Raw genomic sequence first — 13,615 nt, 5'->3', positions numbered from 1 at the left:
TTATAGACATAGAGGCGATTTTCAAAACTGGGATTTCATAAATTTGAACTCCTAGTATTTCAGTCTCCTTCGCTTGTTTGATGAAGCTAAAGCAATCTGTCTCATAGAAGAGAAAATCATATTCACAACATGGCGCACTGCCATTTCAGCCAACAGAACTGCACCACAGCCTGTCCCTGAGTCAGTGACCTACGCCAGAGCCTACGCCAGAGTAAAAATTTAGATACACCATTTTTATGCACACACGTTATTCCTATACATCAGCAACCACGGTGCTCTGCACTCTGCTAGCGAGACAGACGCTTTTCTACAGCAGGCAGTAAAATGCATGACGATAATATTTTTGAAATTCCGCATTGTGCTCTCTCTCCCTGCCCTGGTTCAGATGTTGCCCAGCCACTGTCGCGTCACATGCCCGAGGAGCTGTATGAAAATAGTTCGAATCAAGTGGCGAAAACGGGCTTTGCTTTTTAGTCTACTGCTTTGACGTCGCCATGTTACTTTTAGCCATAGTCCCGTCTGTGGTGTCTCTTGCCACCTCTGTTCTCGCCTATGGTCGCCCCATGGCTCCTTACAACGGCCACTACGACCTTGTTGGCGCACCACCGAGCGAGGAACTACCAACCGACCTGATGAAAGAAATCGACGAGTTGCTCGACAAGATATTTAATATCAGCTCTGAGAACACTGAATCCGAACCACCCAAGACAGATACCACCGATCCATGGGCCAATATCAACATCGATCCATACATGGCCATCACTACCGACGACGAATGGTGCCCTCACGGCGAAGGCAACTATTGCGGACAATACGTTGGCAAAGATTCTTCAAAGTTATATCACTGCTCGGTGTACAACGGAAAGGCGCACTGGACGCAACAAGAAGTTTGCTCAAAAGGATGCATATGTGAGTCAGCAGCGTGCTTCGACGAGATACCCTGCATAAAAAGTAGCTGACACTTGTTTTTTGACTAACGCCTCGTAGTGCAACCTGCAGAATACGATGATCACTGTGAAGCAGAGGCAGATTGTCCGCATGGGGATGGCATGTACTGTGGGCGAACGATCGGAAGAGACCTTCATCACCTCTACCGATGCAACTCCGGCGTCATCAAAGATATGGGATACTGTCCTAACGGATGCGAACAGACAGCCGACGGAGTAAGTTAAGTCTTGGCTAGACAAAATGACTGTCCAGCCCGCCCGAAGTGGTGTTTAAATTAAATCGGTTCACTGATACATTGCTCCAAACTTTTTATCAACCCATTTACACAGATTTCCGATTACTGTCGGTATGTCAATGCAAGTGTTCAAGGTTTCAGTATCAATGCTGCTTCACTACAAAAGTTGAAATCCCATGTTGGCTTCACTCCAAATATGCACCAGCGATATGACTAGTAAGTACCCATGGAGCATTAGGGACCTCGCTGCATAAGTTACAAGTCACTCACACTACTCTACCTTTGCAGTATTTGGCAAATTGGCTATGGCCATCTTTGTGAACCGTACGAGGTTTGTCAAGGCGTTCCAGTTCCAGTCAACGAAACCTTTGCTACCACTTTACTGGCTGAAGACTTGAAGGAGGTATCAACGTGTGTCTGCAAGTTTGCTCATGGAAAAGGCTTAAACGGTGAGTATTAAGTTCTTCACAGCTTACTATAGAGTTTTGATGGCTGCATATTTCATTGGCTGCATATATTGCATTGGCGTGATATTTATATCTCGTTCTCATAAAAATGGCTCGTTTCATTGCAGATAATCAATTTGGTGCCTTGGTGGATTACGCATACACTTCAGCGGACGGTTGCCAAGACCTCCAGTCTAAATCTTTCAGTAACACGACGTCTCCTTCTGGAATCTTTGATGACGACTCATGGGGCCAAGACCTCAGTAATTTATGGCATCTAAATAGCCAGACTGCTGCTCCCTGTTAAAAAAGCTTCAGCGGTTGAGGCTACTTTCCAGATCTATTGCTGTTATACTGTTACTTCATTCCACTCACTTCACGTCATACCCACATTGCGTATCAGCAGTCTCATAGTCCATATTTCCTACTCCTATCCCTCCCTACCTTGGCTTCCCAGTCTATTCACCACCGCGTCTATAATAAATATATCTCAAAAGAGTCCCTCCATGAATATGACCACCACTATTCCACTCAACAAATCATTTACAAAAACTCATGTTTAATGGATAAAAAATAATGGACAATGATACAAAATATAAATGAGAGGAGAAGTTGAGTGGATGGGAAACACGAAACAACTAGGTATCGGGGTAGGGTGGTAGGGTTGCTAATTGTTTTTCATTCTTTCTTTTTTTTTCTACAGAGGAAATTGAGGATGTAAAGGTCTCTATTTTTCATTTCTACATGGCAGATCGTTCGATGCGTTCTTCTTCGAAATTGTTCTTATCTGCACTGGAAGCACTGAGGTGTTCATCGCTGAAATTCTCGGCATCGGTGTTGGCACGAAGCTGCTTGGCTTGGTAGGCACTTCCCTGGAACAGTTCCGGCATGGCCTCGAGCATGATGCCCTTGGTTTCGGGAACGAGGAAGAAGGTATAGATAGCCATGATGATACAGAATGAACCAAACAAGAAGTAGGTGCCGTAGACGATGGACGCCAACAGAAGAGGACCCACTTTACCAATGATGGCGTTGAAGGCCCAGTTAATAGCAGTGTACAACGAACCAGCTTGTGCACGAATATTAGTGGGGAAGATTTCTGAGGTATAGACCCATACAACAGGACCCCAGGACATGGAGTAGACACAGGCAAACATAAAGATAAAGACAACACCAACATAGCTGGTGGCTCCGATGGAGGCATCGGGAGTCTGGAGTGGCATGATCTTGACCATGGCTCCGACCATGAACATACAGATAGCCATACCAATACCACCGAAGATCAATGGCTTACGGCGACCGACTCTGTCGGTGATGAAGAAGGCAGTGAACAGAGTGACGAAGATTTTCAAGGTACCATAGAGACCGGTAGCAAGCAAATCGGCCTCATCTCCGCTGAGACCAATACTCTTGAAGATGGTTGGGGAGTACTAGTGAAGTAGGAAAATACTTTAGCTTTAAGTCTACGATGGAAAAAAAATTGCTCCAGTATGGACTTACGTAATTGATGACATTGGAACCAGTTAAGATTTGGAACATTTGTAGACAGCATCCAATGAACAAGCGCTTGCGGTTACTCTTTGATATGACATCCGTCCACTTTACTGGACCGAGAGCGGACTCAGCACGCAGACCTTCGCTGATTTCAGCAAACTCTTCTTCAGCTTCTTGACCACGAAGGAAACGAAGGGATTTGCGAGCTTTATCATCATGACCATGAGCAATGAGCCAACGGGGAGTTTCGGTCAGGGGAATCATACCGATGAAGACGAGGACGGCCCTATAAAAATGATGTCTGTGGTTAATTTATGGTTTAGATTAGGAGGGCGATAGGAGTGAGAAACCTACCAAAGACATTGGAGACCGAGAGGAAGTCTCCATAGCAGATCATTATCAGAAGCAATGGTACGCTTGCATGCATAGTTAATCCAGTATGAGATAGCGATACCGAAGACAATGAATACTGGAATAGATTATGTTAGACGTGTGCGACCGACAGTTTCAAAGTGTCACCGTGTTAAGTTACCTTGCCAAAGTGTGCCGAGCTTTCCACGAAGATTCTGGGGAGAAATCTCCGCAATATAAATTGGCACCAAGCAGGAATTAGCACCTGGGAAAATTTGATATGAGTGAGCGGCAAAGTTCCCGTTATGGACAAAGTACCTGTTGTAGAAAAGTAAAAACGTACCGATGCCAAACCCAGCCAATATTCTTCCAGCGTACAGCATGCCGATATCCGAACCTATGGTCTGCAGAATACCACCCACGATGAACACAACGGAATAGCCCATAACCGACCATCTTCGGCCAAAGCGATCACCAAAGAAATTGGCTGATAGAGCTCCGACTAAACAGCCGACCTAGAATGGGAAAAATACCATCATTGTCAGTTACCAGAACCATATTACACTTGTTAAAATCTTGGTGGCCGTCATACCTGTAGCAATGAAACGACGTTGCCATTTAAGTTGGCACTTTCAGCAGCAGTGATGTTGAAATGCTTTTGGAAACTGGTGAATAACGGAGGTTAGTTTATCTGTATCTAAATGTTCATGATCTGAAGTTGTGTTCGTTTACATACCTAGCAAAGCCTAGGACACCACCGATGACACCCTAAAGTGAAAAGAAAAGGTTAACATGTTATGCCTTTCTAAGCAAGGTAGTACCATGAAAGTAGACATTACGGTATCTAGATACAAAAAGGCAAAATGTTAACAGGGAGACTTGGGGTTGGAGTGATATGAACAGCGGGATAACTAACCATATCCAAAGGTTGTGGCACTTAGAGAGGACACACAGACAGCGAGCCATAGAGAGATAGTGTTCGAACCCATTTGGAATGCTGGATAACAAGTGAAAGCAAGGGGAGAATCAGCTCGAGTTATATACTAGAGACCGGGCATCCGCTGAACTCAATGGCACAATCTTTGAACTCTAATTTGTGCTTGCCTTTCTGATACAAGATTGTGTTGGATGCAGATCACGTTGCCTGCGAACCCCCACATTTTCCCAACCTTCCCCGCACCTCCCCAGCATAAGTCTGGGGAGTTCCGCCTGAAAGTGAATGACGAAATGGTCTCCCCGGAGAGAAAACCACAGCTTTTTTCCCGTTGGTTTTTCACTTTTTGTTTTCCAAACCAATGAAAAAATGTCCCATCTACCAGCTTTCTTCCTACCTGTCATCCGGGAAAGTTTGTTGGATGAAACAAGTTAATGCTGATAAGACAGATCCACCCCCCCCGCACAAGTTTGGACCCCAAACTCCGTTGGAGTTATTCCTCGGTCTCTACTCATCCGCCCAGAAAAATATAACCTAACCCCAGCGCAAGCGAGTTCTCTTTAACAAGTAAACTTTGGCTTGCACTCCGCGTTGGCCTTGGGTAAGCGGAGTCGATGGTACCAGGCCAAAGGCACCTTCAGCATGTGATAATTCATAAGGCCTTTAGGTGACGGAAACTCGATTTATAAAAAATATTAGTGATAGATAAAATAATAAACAGCAGGGCCTTCCTTCTTTCACACACGTAAATACAAAAATGTCTCTTAGCAAAGTGATGAGCAGCTCCATTCTGCGCAACGCCTATTTCCGTTCCCAGGCTCTTCGTGCCATGTCCACATCCGCCATCCAACAAAAGGAAATCAAGAACGTCACTGTCATTGGTGCTGGTTTGATGGGCGCTGGCATTGCCCAGGTGGCTGCTCAAGCCCAGCTCAAGGTCACTTTGGTCGACACCACCGACAAGGCGTTGGAAAATGGACGAACCATCATCACCAACTCTATCAAACGCGTGGCCAAAAAAATGCATCCCGAAGATCAAGCCAAGCAACAGGAATACATCGATGCTGCTTTCCAGAACATCTCCACGACCACAGACTCGAAGCAGGCGGCCAAGGATGCTGATTTGATTGTCGAAGCCATTGTTGAAAACATCAAAGTCAAGCAACAACTGTTCAAGGATCTCGACAACGCTGCTCCCGAACACACTATCTTTTGCTCCAACACCTCGTCTCTCTCCGTCACCGAAATCGCCAAAGCTACCTCCGACAAGCGTAGACAACAGTTCGCCGGCTTGCATTTCTTCAACCCTGTGCCTGCCATGAAGCTTGTTGAAATTGTGCGCACTGAAGAGTTGCAGGATGCCGTGTTCGACCAGCTCTCCCAAGTCACCAAAAAGATCGGCAAGACCCCTGTTTCTTGCAAGGATACCCCTGGGTAAGTAAAAAATGCGCGCTCAAATCGCATCAACTCAACTCAACTTGACGCATTTCCCTCATTTTTTGTTGGTAGCTTCATCGTCAACCGCTTGTTGGTGCCTTATATGCTGGAGGCGTTCCGTATCTTGGATAGAGGAGAAGCTTCGCCCCAGGACGTTGACACTGCCATGAAGTTGGGTGCAGGTATGCCGATGGGACCCATTGAACTCGCTGATTTCGTTGGTCTGGATACCATGAAGTTCATTGCCGATGGATGGAGAGAGACGGGTGGTATTGAGCCCTCCTTGGTCACCCCCGTCAAGGTTCTCGATGAACTTGTCGCTGAAGGTCGTCTGGGACGCAAGAGCGGCAAGGGTTTCTACGATTATAGCAAGAAATAGACATGCTCAAGCTGTTGTGGTATAATGTTTGGATTATAAAGAATAATAAAAGGTAACAAAAACGTATCAACTCAAGTTGGAGAGGCTATATTACAAGTGGTACGATGGTTTTTTTTTTTACAGGTTATTGTACATGTCTCGCAAAATGTCTCGGTCTTTAAGCAGGACGGTCGAGTCTACGGTGAGGATTTTTTTGCCGGCAGCTTTTTCTGGAGAGTGGCTAGGTGGTTGTGGTACATGATGGAGTAAGTGAGCGTCTTTTGGGAGAGAGTATGTCTAAAAACACCGGTTAGTGCATGTAAATGTGTCCTTTTTGCATTGGCTAGTCTAGCTTACCCAGTGGTTCGTATCAACCAGCTGTAGAAAGGACCGAAATAGGGATGCGTGACTTAGAGTGGACCGTGACCCAAACACGATGAGTTTACGTTTCGCCCGTGTAAGAGCAACATTCAGTCTTCTCCAGTCTTTCAATAAATTACCCGTCTGGTTATAGAGACAATGGTGAGTAAAAGCATGAAAGCCACTTCGGTACAACGACGAGCAACACTCACATTGCCGTTGGGGTTGCTACGAACAAGCGATACAATAACACATGCTTTGTCGCGACCTTGGTACTTGTCAATGGTATGAACCTCGACCTTTTCCCTTCCCTTCAGCATGCGACTTATTAAATGTAATTGCGCACGGTACGGGGTGATGATGCCAATTTTAGACTCTTGTACACCCATAGCCAATAGCATTTCTACAGTCTGTGGGGCAACCGTCACATTAGTTATTACAATGCTTTGTTTCGCCAGACGTAGGCCACAAACTTAAATGGTTTCAATATGAGAACTCATTTTACCTGATGCACCAGGGTAGCCTCTATTTCGTTATGCAAAGCGTTGGCTGATAGTCGAGTATCAGGGGCGGGCACGTCATCCGTGTCGATAAATAGCACAGCACGCCTAGAATACAAGCATTAATATATGCCAACGTGATGCCGGGCCTGAAGGTTATATTCCAAAACTTACTTGGGGTCAATCACATTCTCTAACCAACATTCAGTGCCAGGGCATCGGTGGGGTCCAGTGTGCTTTTGGCTGAATAGGTGTAGGCCACGAGATCCCGCCGATACCGCAGGAACATCCAACGTCATATGAGCAATCGCTTCAGTGCCACATTTCAATTTGTTATCATAAATAAGATGATTCGAGAGGGTCATGATATCCTTGTTCATGCGGTACTGGTGCTCAAGGTACACGAGTGCATTGGGGTGAGCCTCGGATAAAAATTTGAATAAAGACTTGGTAAACCCTTTGTCCCTAGCTTCTTCGTTTCGAACCTGAAAGTTGGGTGGCGGCGCCTTGGTTGAATGGATAGCACTATGTTAAAGTAGGGTGAAAAAAGGTTAACTTACCAGGGGGGGTAATTGGTAATGATCGCCGACTAGGACAAAGACATCCGCAAATCTTAGAGGACCAAGGCAAACGGGTAACGTGATTTGAGAGGCCTCGTCTACTATACAATAATCGAATTTGCGACGGCGGAACATTGGGCTGCAACAGAATAAGTACAATTTGTATAAGCAGTCAGGGATATGTATCAAGGGTTGTCATTGAAAATGCCTTCAACTTACTGCCCAATGCCAAGACAAGTTGTGCCTACCACCTGACTTTTTTCATAGAGATTGACCAGCTGCTGCACCGTATGGGATGAGCCGTCAACATTAGGCATACAGTCATGTAGCGCTGGGGACACCTATTAGGAGTGTCAGCTCATGGCGCCATCGATGATCATCACGCCACTATTTTTTTCCTCACCTTTTCAATATTACCAATCCGTAAAACATCGATGCCGCTATCTCTGACCTTGGAGAGCACGTTATCCACAGCAGTATGGGTATACGATGTCAACAAAATGGATTTGCCTTGCTTGACTAAACTCTGAATAATGTGTGCTATTGTGGTTGTTTTCCCTGTGCCAGGCATGCCCAGAATGAGACAATAGTCTTGAGCTGTGGAGGTAAAGTTAATATATGGCTCTCTAGCAGCTATGTCAGATTTGTTCGGCTTAACCCACCATTCAAAACTTGATCAGCAGCACGGAGCTGATCAGTATTGAGATCATGATGTGGAGTATGGTCCAAGTGCTCCTTGGTGGCGGAAAACCTCGGTTCTTCCAAATCAACGATCAGTCTGCGTCTCTTTGCGTCGCCGCCATCCTCTTCCCTCAAAAACAAGGTCAACAGATTATTTCTAACCAGACCCATGCCGGCTGCGATTTCGTCCTTGTCAATGCGGTAATGCGTGGTATCTCGCGTATTAGCATCCTTGACTCCGGCAAACGTCTGGTTCTCCTTATCGTCAAAGTGGAGAGCCTGGCGAGAGGGTAGACCTCGGAAGGGTCGGGTGAGCGACACCGTTAGAATTGTCTTTCGAATGCGGGTGACAAATCCCATGCCCAAATTGATGTGATCTGCTTCCGAGGATACAACAATTGGATCACCCACAGAGATATGGCCATGCAGTCTTGTCACATTGCTGATAACTTCTTCATCATCATCATCTCCCTGGTGATTGAGGATAGCTCGATTCACCTCGTCACGATGTCTTTGGAAATCATAGATGTTCTGGTGGGTGTCGTCGGGGTGATTGGATTTGCCTATGAATTCCAAATGACTCCAGCAACGACCTGATTTTTCCTTGGTATGAGAATCTACCGTCCATATATCTCTTCGCAATCGATGTATGTCTCCTTCCTCTAACCGAATCAGCTCCTCCCATGTACGAAAGAATTCAAGATGATGGTCATTAAGATGATTGGTCTTGTCTTCAAAGATTTGGCCAAGCCCACTTGATTGAGCTGTACCGCGTTCTAAAGACTTGTGGTGTACAACACAAGCATCAACAGAATAACAACGTTGACATGTGTGGAGGTTTTTGATCATAGGCGGGAGATGCAGATTATCCTTGAAAGCCACAGCAAGGGTGTTTCTGCCGATAATAAGTCCACGAACTTCATTTCTTAAGGGTGGGATTAATAGGACATCATTTGTCTTTGAATAAAATAGTATAGCAGCGGAAATATCGATGTCTGAAAAAAAAAAAACCGAGAAATGAACAACGCGTTTCTCAAATGGAGGGTCAGGGCATACTATCACTTTACCGTAACGGTCATGCATTAGGAGAGTGTAAAGTATGGTTTGTGCACGATGAGCCAAAATTTTACTCTTGACACCCGTTTTGATTTCGAGAGGAATGGTAAGCGTTTGCGTGGTTAAGCCTTTCTTGACCTTGGCTTGAACAGTGACATCAATCATGCCCTTGATTCCATACATAGGACTCCAAATGTGCTCTTCAATATCCAAAACCTTTTCAATGCCTACCACAACTGGTTGATGGCGGTCGTGCCCAAAACTTGGACCTCGATCCGTGACCACGGTTGCGTGGGATGGAGGTTCGGCGGTCAAATACGTGGCAGCCCAGGATTGCATGCCGGGTATATAGCGTTCCAAAATCAGCAGAACCTTTTCTTCCGACTGATCTATGGCATACAATTCCTCCACGCTGGTCATGACGATCCGCCTCATTTCAGCCTTGACTCGGTCGAACAAAAAATCGCCACCTGGGATCAAACTTTGGAACACCTTGTGCAGAATTTCACCATGTACAAGCGCCTCGTTGTAGTCAGCTGTGTCTCGTATTCGATCTCGAAGCACAGCCCTTCGAACACAGATAAAGCTATCGGAAACGGCAGTGCTGGAGATTAAAGTATCTGGATGTATGATTAAAAGATTTTGCTTGTTATCAACAACGATGATTTTTTCTCTCGGGTTGGGACAAATGACATGAATGAGATCGCCTGTGATAGAAAATGAGTGAGACGACGGGTCAAACGTTTCAGCTAGTGCATGAATGCATTTAAAACAAAAGGTAAAATGGATACGTACCGCATACAATGGCACTGTGAATCCAGTCATCTCGTAATTTGACTCGGTGTTCGGTATTGTCTGTTTCCTCCAGCAAGTAAAGTGTCTGTATGAAAAGGTCAGCTTACGGCCATGCCAAGAAATATAAGCTACTATGGTTGTTGTTACCTTTTCAGGTAGTTGGGTACTGGTGTCATCCAGGGAATATATGGTGCTGTGGATTTCCATGATGAGGAAGCGACCATATCGCTTTGATCGCGAATTATTCTGGAATGTCTAATAATAGCCAAGCGGTCAATGAAGAGATCAATGAAAGACTCCAGCTGCAAGAAGGTGTATTTTTATGTTTTGGTCTTACCTGAGGGCTATCTGACACAGCAACTTTCGGCTGAGGGGCTGCATCCGTCCTATCTTGCGTAATGGCTAACAAGGCGTCAAGATCTTCAATGGGTATATCGTCGCCAAATTCATCGATTTCTTGTGAGTTGAAATCACTGTCTTTGACTTTTTTGGAAGCAGGCGGCGAGTGATTTTCAACCAAGGGTCTTTTGTTGGTTTGCTTCGATTGCTTCTCCAGCTGCAATTTATGTAGTAACGAAGTGGTCGGCTTTGAAGTAGTAGGCTGTACTCCGCTGCTGCCAATTTTAAGCTCTTGTGTGGACTTATCGCGTAGGTGTATATTAGACAAGAAGGAGGAAGGCGAATCAGGGGAAGGTGATTTCGGTATTGCAAAAAGGTCTTGTATACTGGATGCTGGGCGGTTAAATACAGTTTGGGCATTAGCGCCATGGGCAAACCAAGTAGGAAACTGGTCGTCATTGGCTTCTCCTGAGGTACATTATACAATTAGGTACTCAGTCGTCTTTACATTGTGTGTGCATAAGGAAACTCACCAAGTTGAAGCTGACGGCGTTTCAAAGTTTTGACGGTAGGAGACCTGAACCAATCGTCCGGAGTCTTGTCTTGAGAAGCGGTTTCTTTCGTCTCATTTAGCTGCAATGGCGTGTGCAAGGAATCGGACATGCTGGCGCTTAGGACGCGTCTGGAGCCATAACGTCAGGGCAGCCCAAAAATTCCAAAATGGCCAGTGCTCGCGACCAATATTTTAACGGTCACATCCAGCAAAGGGAGCAAAGGAAAAAAAAAAAAAAAAGGCAAGTAATTTTTCAACAACGCTTGTCAACTCAGCACATCCTTCTCAGCTGCTCAGTAGACTGAAATTAAACAGCTTAAACACTCGGGTAAGCCCATTGGTTCCATCCATCCGACCTGCTGTTCGATTTAAACTATTTGTTTGCGTCAGGCAGGCTGTCAAAGCTCGGGCTGATCAGTTGATGGGGGCTCAACGTTGACTTAGAATCAAACAACCACATGTACATACACGGCTGATCCCCTCCTGAAAAGCTGGCTGGCTTGACCCAAATCAAATGAAAAAGAGAGTTTCTATAATTATACAGCGGTTCTATGGTTCATTGGAAATGAGGATCCGCACGCTCTAAACGTACAGCAGTGAAAAGCTGAAGCTGAAATGATCGGAAACAAATGACTGGTCCGTTGTCCCTGAAGCTGAGCTAAGCAGAGAAACAGTATGACCCGTCATGTGATGCTCGAACCTGAGTCGGTATTGAATGTTACCTTTGGCACGAAAATCCGAGTCGGGCATAGTATTCCATGTGTGCAGAAGTCTAGAACAGTGGTTTGATTATCAAAGAGTAGGCTTTACTATGGCATGGAGACATAGCCTGGTTATTCCCGCTCAGCAGGCATTGAATGTTGGCAAATGCTAAGGAGCGCACACATGTATTCTCAGTAAGCTGGCGTGTGAGACGAGGAGCGTAATAGCGATCGGATTTGCCGTTGATAAGCAGCTCAGCTCTCATTGGTGTGATGCCAAAAACGGGAGTTTAAAAGGCACGGAACGGGCTTTGAAATCACCAGATTGCTCCATATAGAAATAGGCAAATGAATTCAAACAGAAAAAAATTGTATATAAGCAAACCCTTGCCTTGAGATTGCCTTCTCCAGCTTTTCTCCAACACTTCTTTATTATCCATCCAGCAACTTCCACCAACATGGTCGCCATGAATAATTAAATCTGTCAATTCATTCCAACGTTGTTATATCTTACCTGCCTTTACTCACCTCGATCCACCCAACCTTAACATCAATGCTTCAAACCCCCACCACCGCCGATAGTCCAACCACAACATCAGTGTGCTCAAGAAGCCCAGAGGCACTTTTATGTAAGCTTGTTTCTAGACAGAGCCTCAGCGCGCGCAATCTGGTTATTAACCTGTTATCCTATATAGCCTTCACCACCACTACGGCCACCTCTTTACTACCTTGTTCTCGTCAGCTGATCAAGCACCACCGTCTCCCGCCCCTCGGTCAATTCATTGCTCTCGTTTTTGGACGATGCAATTTACCGGCTTCTGTATGCCTTGTGTCCCTCATCTACTTGCACCGTTTAAAGTTACGGCTTCCTCGATATGCACGTGGTGATTATGATACCCCTTATAGACTCTTCTTAGCCGCCATCCTAACCGCCTCCAAGTTCATGTCGGAAGGTGGTACTGGCTTGACTTCCCAGATGATCAGCCAAATTACCGATGGTCTTTATACTGCCAAGGATGTTAATTTAATGGAACGAAGCTTCCTTGGTCTCATGCGATATGAACTTTGGATCGACGTTGACGAAGTTAAATTATTTTTACAAGAAAATGGCAGTGAATTGGAAATGGAACTTCGTGAAGTGGTCATGCAAGACGGTGTCGATTGGTGGAAAGAATTGTAAATTTAACCTGCCTTCTCTCCTTTATTTTTTTTTCTTTTCTCCTTTGTACATAGTGTATTTGCTTTTTCCTTTTTTCTTTTCTTAGATGAACGTCAAGAGACTGTAGAAATTGGCTGTAGATAATAATATAAACTCCTAATACATGTTTGTAATTTCAACCTTATGCCTCTTTTTTTTTCCATGGTTGTACGAAAAGATTCTAGGCAATCGCAAATTGCCGAGTTAGGCGGGGAAGCGGGCAACGTGAGCGAGTCTGTGTAAATTAGTTGCCGCCTGTCCTTCTCCAAATTGGTAGAATGTGACAATTCCGGCTGGCAATAAGCAGGCAGGCATCACCACTGCAAATGAACATGAGCGCGTACTCTCCCTCCACCCATCATGACTAAATAGGCTCATCCGACTGCTTAAGGAGCTTGTGGACAGAACCTGCATACTTCAACTTAACTCCTAATCTCCACTCTGACTTGCTTTTCCTAGTCGCCGGTCATTTAGGCAAGGGTCATCCGTCCCTCCATTTCTTTTATTGAAAACACCGGCTTTCTCTTAGCGTCCTTATCGTACGCCCCTTTGGTCAGTCACGCCAAACCCGCTGCATAACGCGAGCATACACCACGCTGGGTCAACATGGTGGGTGGAAGCCATCGATTACACACACCGTGACATATCTCATTTCCACCTTCAGCCACT

At 45.4% G+C, this 13,615-nt stretch overlaps 6 protein-coding genes across 6 annotated transcripts; 4 read left to right on the top strand and 2 right to left on the bottom strand.

The window, feature by feature from the left end:
• The first annotated feature begins 453 nt into the window (after positions 1-453).
• K450DRAFT_227389 (uncharacterized protein) lies at positions 454-1,439 on the top strand. The gene has a single exon (XM_051586726.1). It carries the CDS (start codon positions 495-497, stop codon positions 957-959), a length of 465 nt encoding a protein of 154 aa, XP_051447486.1. The 5' UTR covers positions 454-494; the 3' UTR covers positions 960-1,439.
• Positions 861-2,164, top strand: K450DRAFT_227383 (uncharacterized protein). The gene is made up of 5 exons (XM_051586725.1): positions 861-909; positions 1,000-1,163; positions 1,278-1,399; positions 1,472-1,632; positions 1,758-2,164. The coding sequence occupies exons 2-5, from the start codon at positions 1,050-1,052 to the stop codon at positions 1,934-1,936; spliced, it is 576 nt and encodes a 191-aa protein (XP_051447485.1). The 5' UTR covers positions 861-909; positions 1,000-1,049; the 3' UTR covers positions 1,937-2,164.
• Position 2,165: 1 nt separating this feature from the next.
• K450DRAFT_206130 (uncharacterized protein) lies at positions 2,166-4,648 on the bottom strand. The gene is made up of 10 exons (XM_051584740.1): positions 4,579-4,648; positions 4,391-4,471; positions 4,314-4,318; positions 4,211-4,242; positions 4,067-4,139; positions 3,818-3,989; positions 3,656-3,739; positions 3,478-3,592; positions 3,130-3,409; positions 2,166-3,059 (listed from the first exon to the last, which is right to left on the bottom strand). The coding sequence occupies exons 2-10, from the start codon at positions 4,461-4,463 to the stop codon at positions 2,370-2,372; spliced, it is 1,524 nt and encodes a 507-aa protein (XP_051447484.1). The 5' UTR covers positions 4,464-4,471; positions 4,579-4,648; the 3' UTR covers positions 2,166-2,369.
• Positions 4,649-5,046: 398 nt separating this feature from the next.
• K450DRAFT_227376 (uncharacterized protein) lies at positions 5,047-6,530 on the top strand. Its single transcript, XM_051586724.1, has 2 exons — positions 5,047-5,842; positions 5,918-6,530. The coding sequence occupies exons 1-2, from the start codon at positions 5,166-5,168 to the stop codon at positions 6,222-6,224; spliced, it is 984 nt and encodes a 327-aa protein (XP_051447483.1). The 5' UTR covers positions 5,047-5,165; the 3' UTR covers positions 6,225-6,530.
• A 1,027-nt stretch (positions 6,531-7,557) lies between these two features.
• K450DRAFT_227370 (uncharacterized protein) lies at positions 7,558-11,310 on the bottom strand. The gene is made up of 7 exons (XM_051586723.1): positions 11,028-11,310; positions 10,493-10,962; positions 10,303-10,410; positions 10,156-10,240; positions 8,286-10,067; positions 8,027-8,220; positions 7,558-7,964 (listed from the first exon to the last, which is right to left on the bottom strand). Exons 1-7 carry the CDS (start codon positions 11,155-11,157, stop codon positions 7,839-7,841), a joined length of 2,895 nt encoding a protein of 964 aa, XP_051447482.1. The 5' UTR covers positions 11,158-11,310; the 3' UTR covers positions 7,558-7,838.
• Positions 11,311-12,158: 848 nt separating this feature from the next.
• K450DRAFT_227366 (uncharacterized protein) lies at positions 12,159-13,095 on the top strand. The gene is made up of 2 exons (XM_051586722.1): positions 12,159-12,377; positions 12,444-13,095. Exons 1-2 carry the CDS (start codon positions 12,302-12,304, stop codon positions 12,926-12,928), a joined length of 561 nt encoding a protein of 186 aa, XP_051447481.1. The 5' UTR covers positions 12,159-12,301; the 3' UTR covers positions 12,929-13,095.
• Positions 13,096-13,615: the final 520 nt, after the last annotated feature.

The sequence above is a fragment of the Umbelopsis ramanniana genome (assembly GCF_025399195.1).
Source record: "Umbelopsis ramanniana AG unplaced genomic scaffold K450scaffold_9, whole genome shotgun sequence".
Taxonomy (NCBI): Eukaryota; Fungi; Mucoromycota; class Umbelopsidomycetes; order Umbelopsidales; family Umbelopsidaceae; genus Umbelopsis; species Umbelopsis ramanniana.
This window is presented reverse-complemented; position numbering and strand designations above follow the sequence as displayed.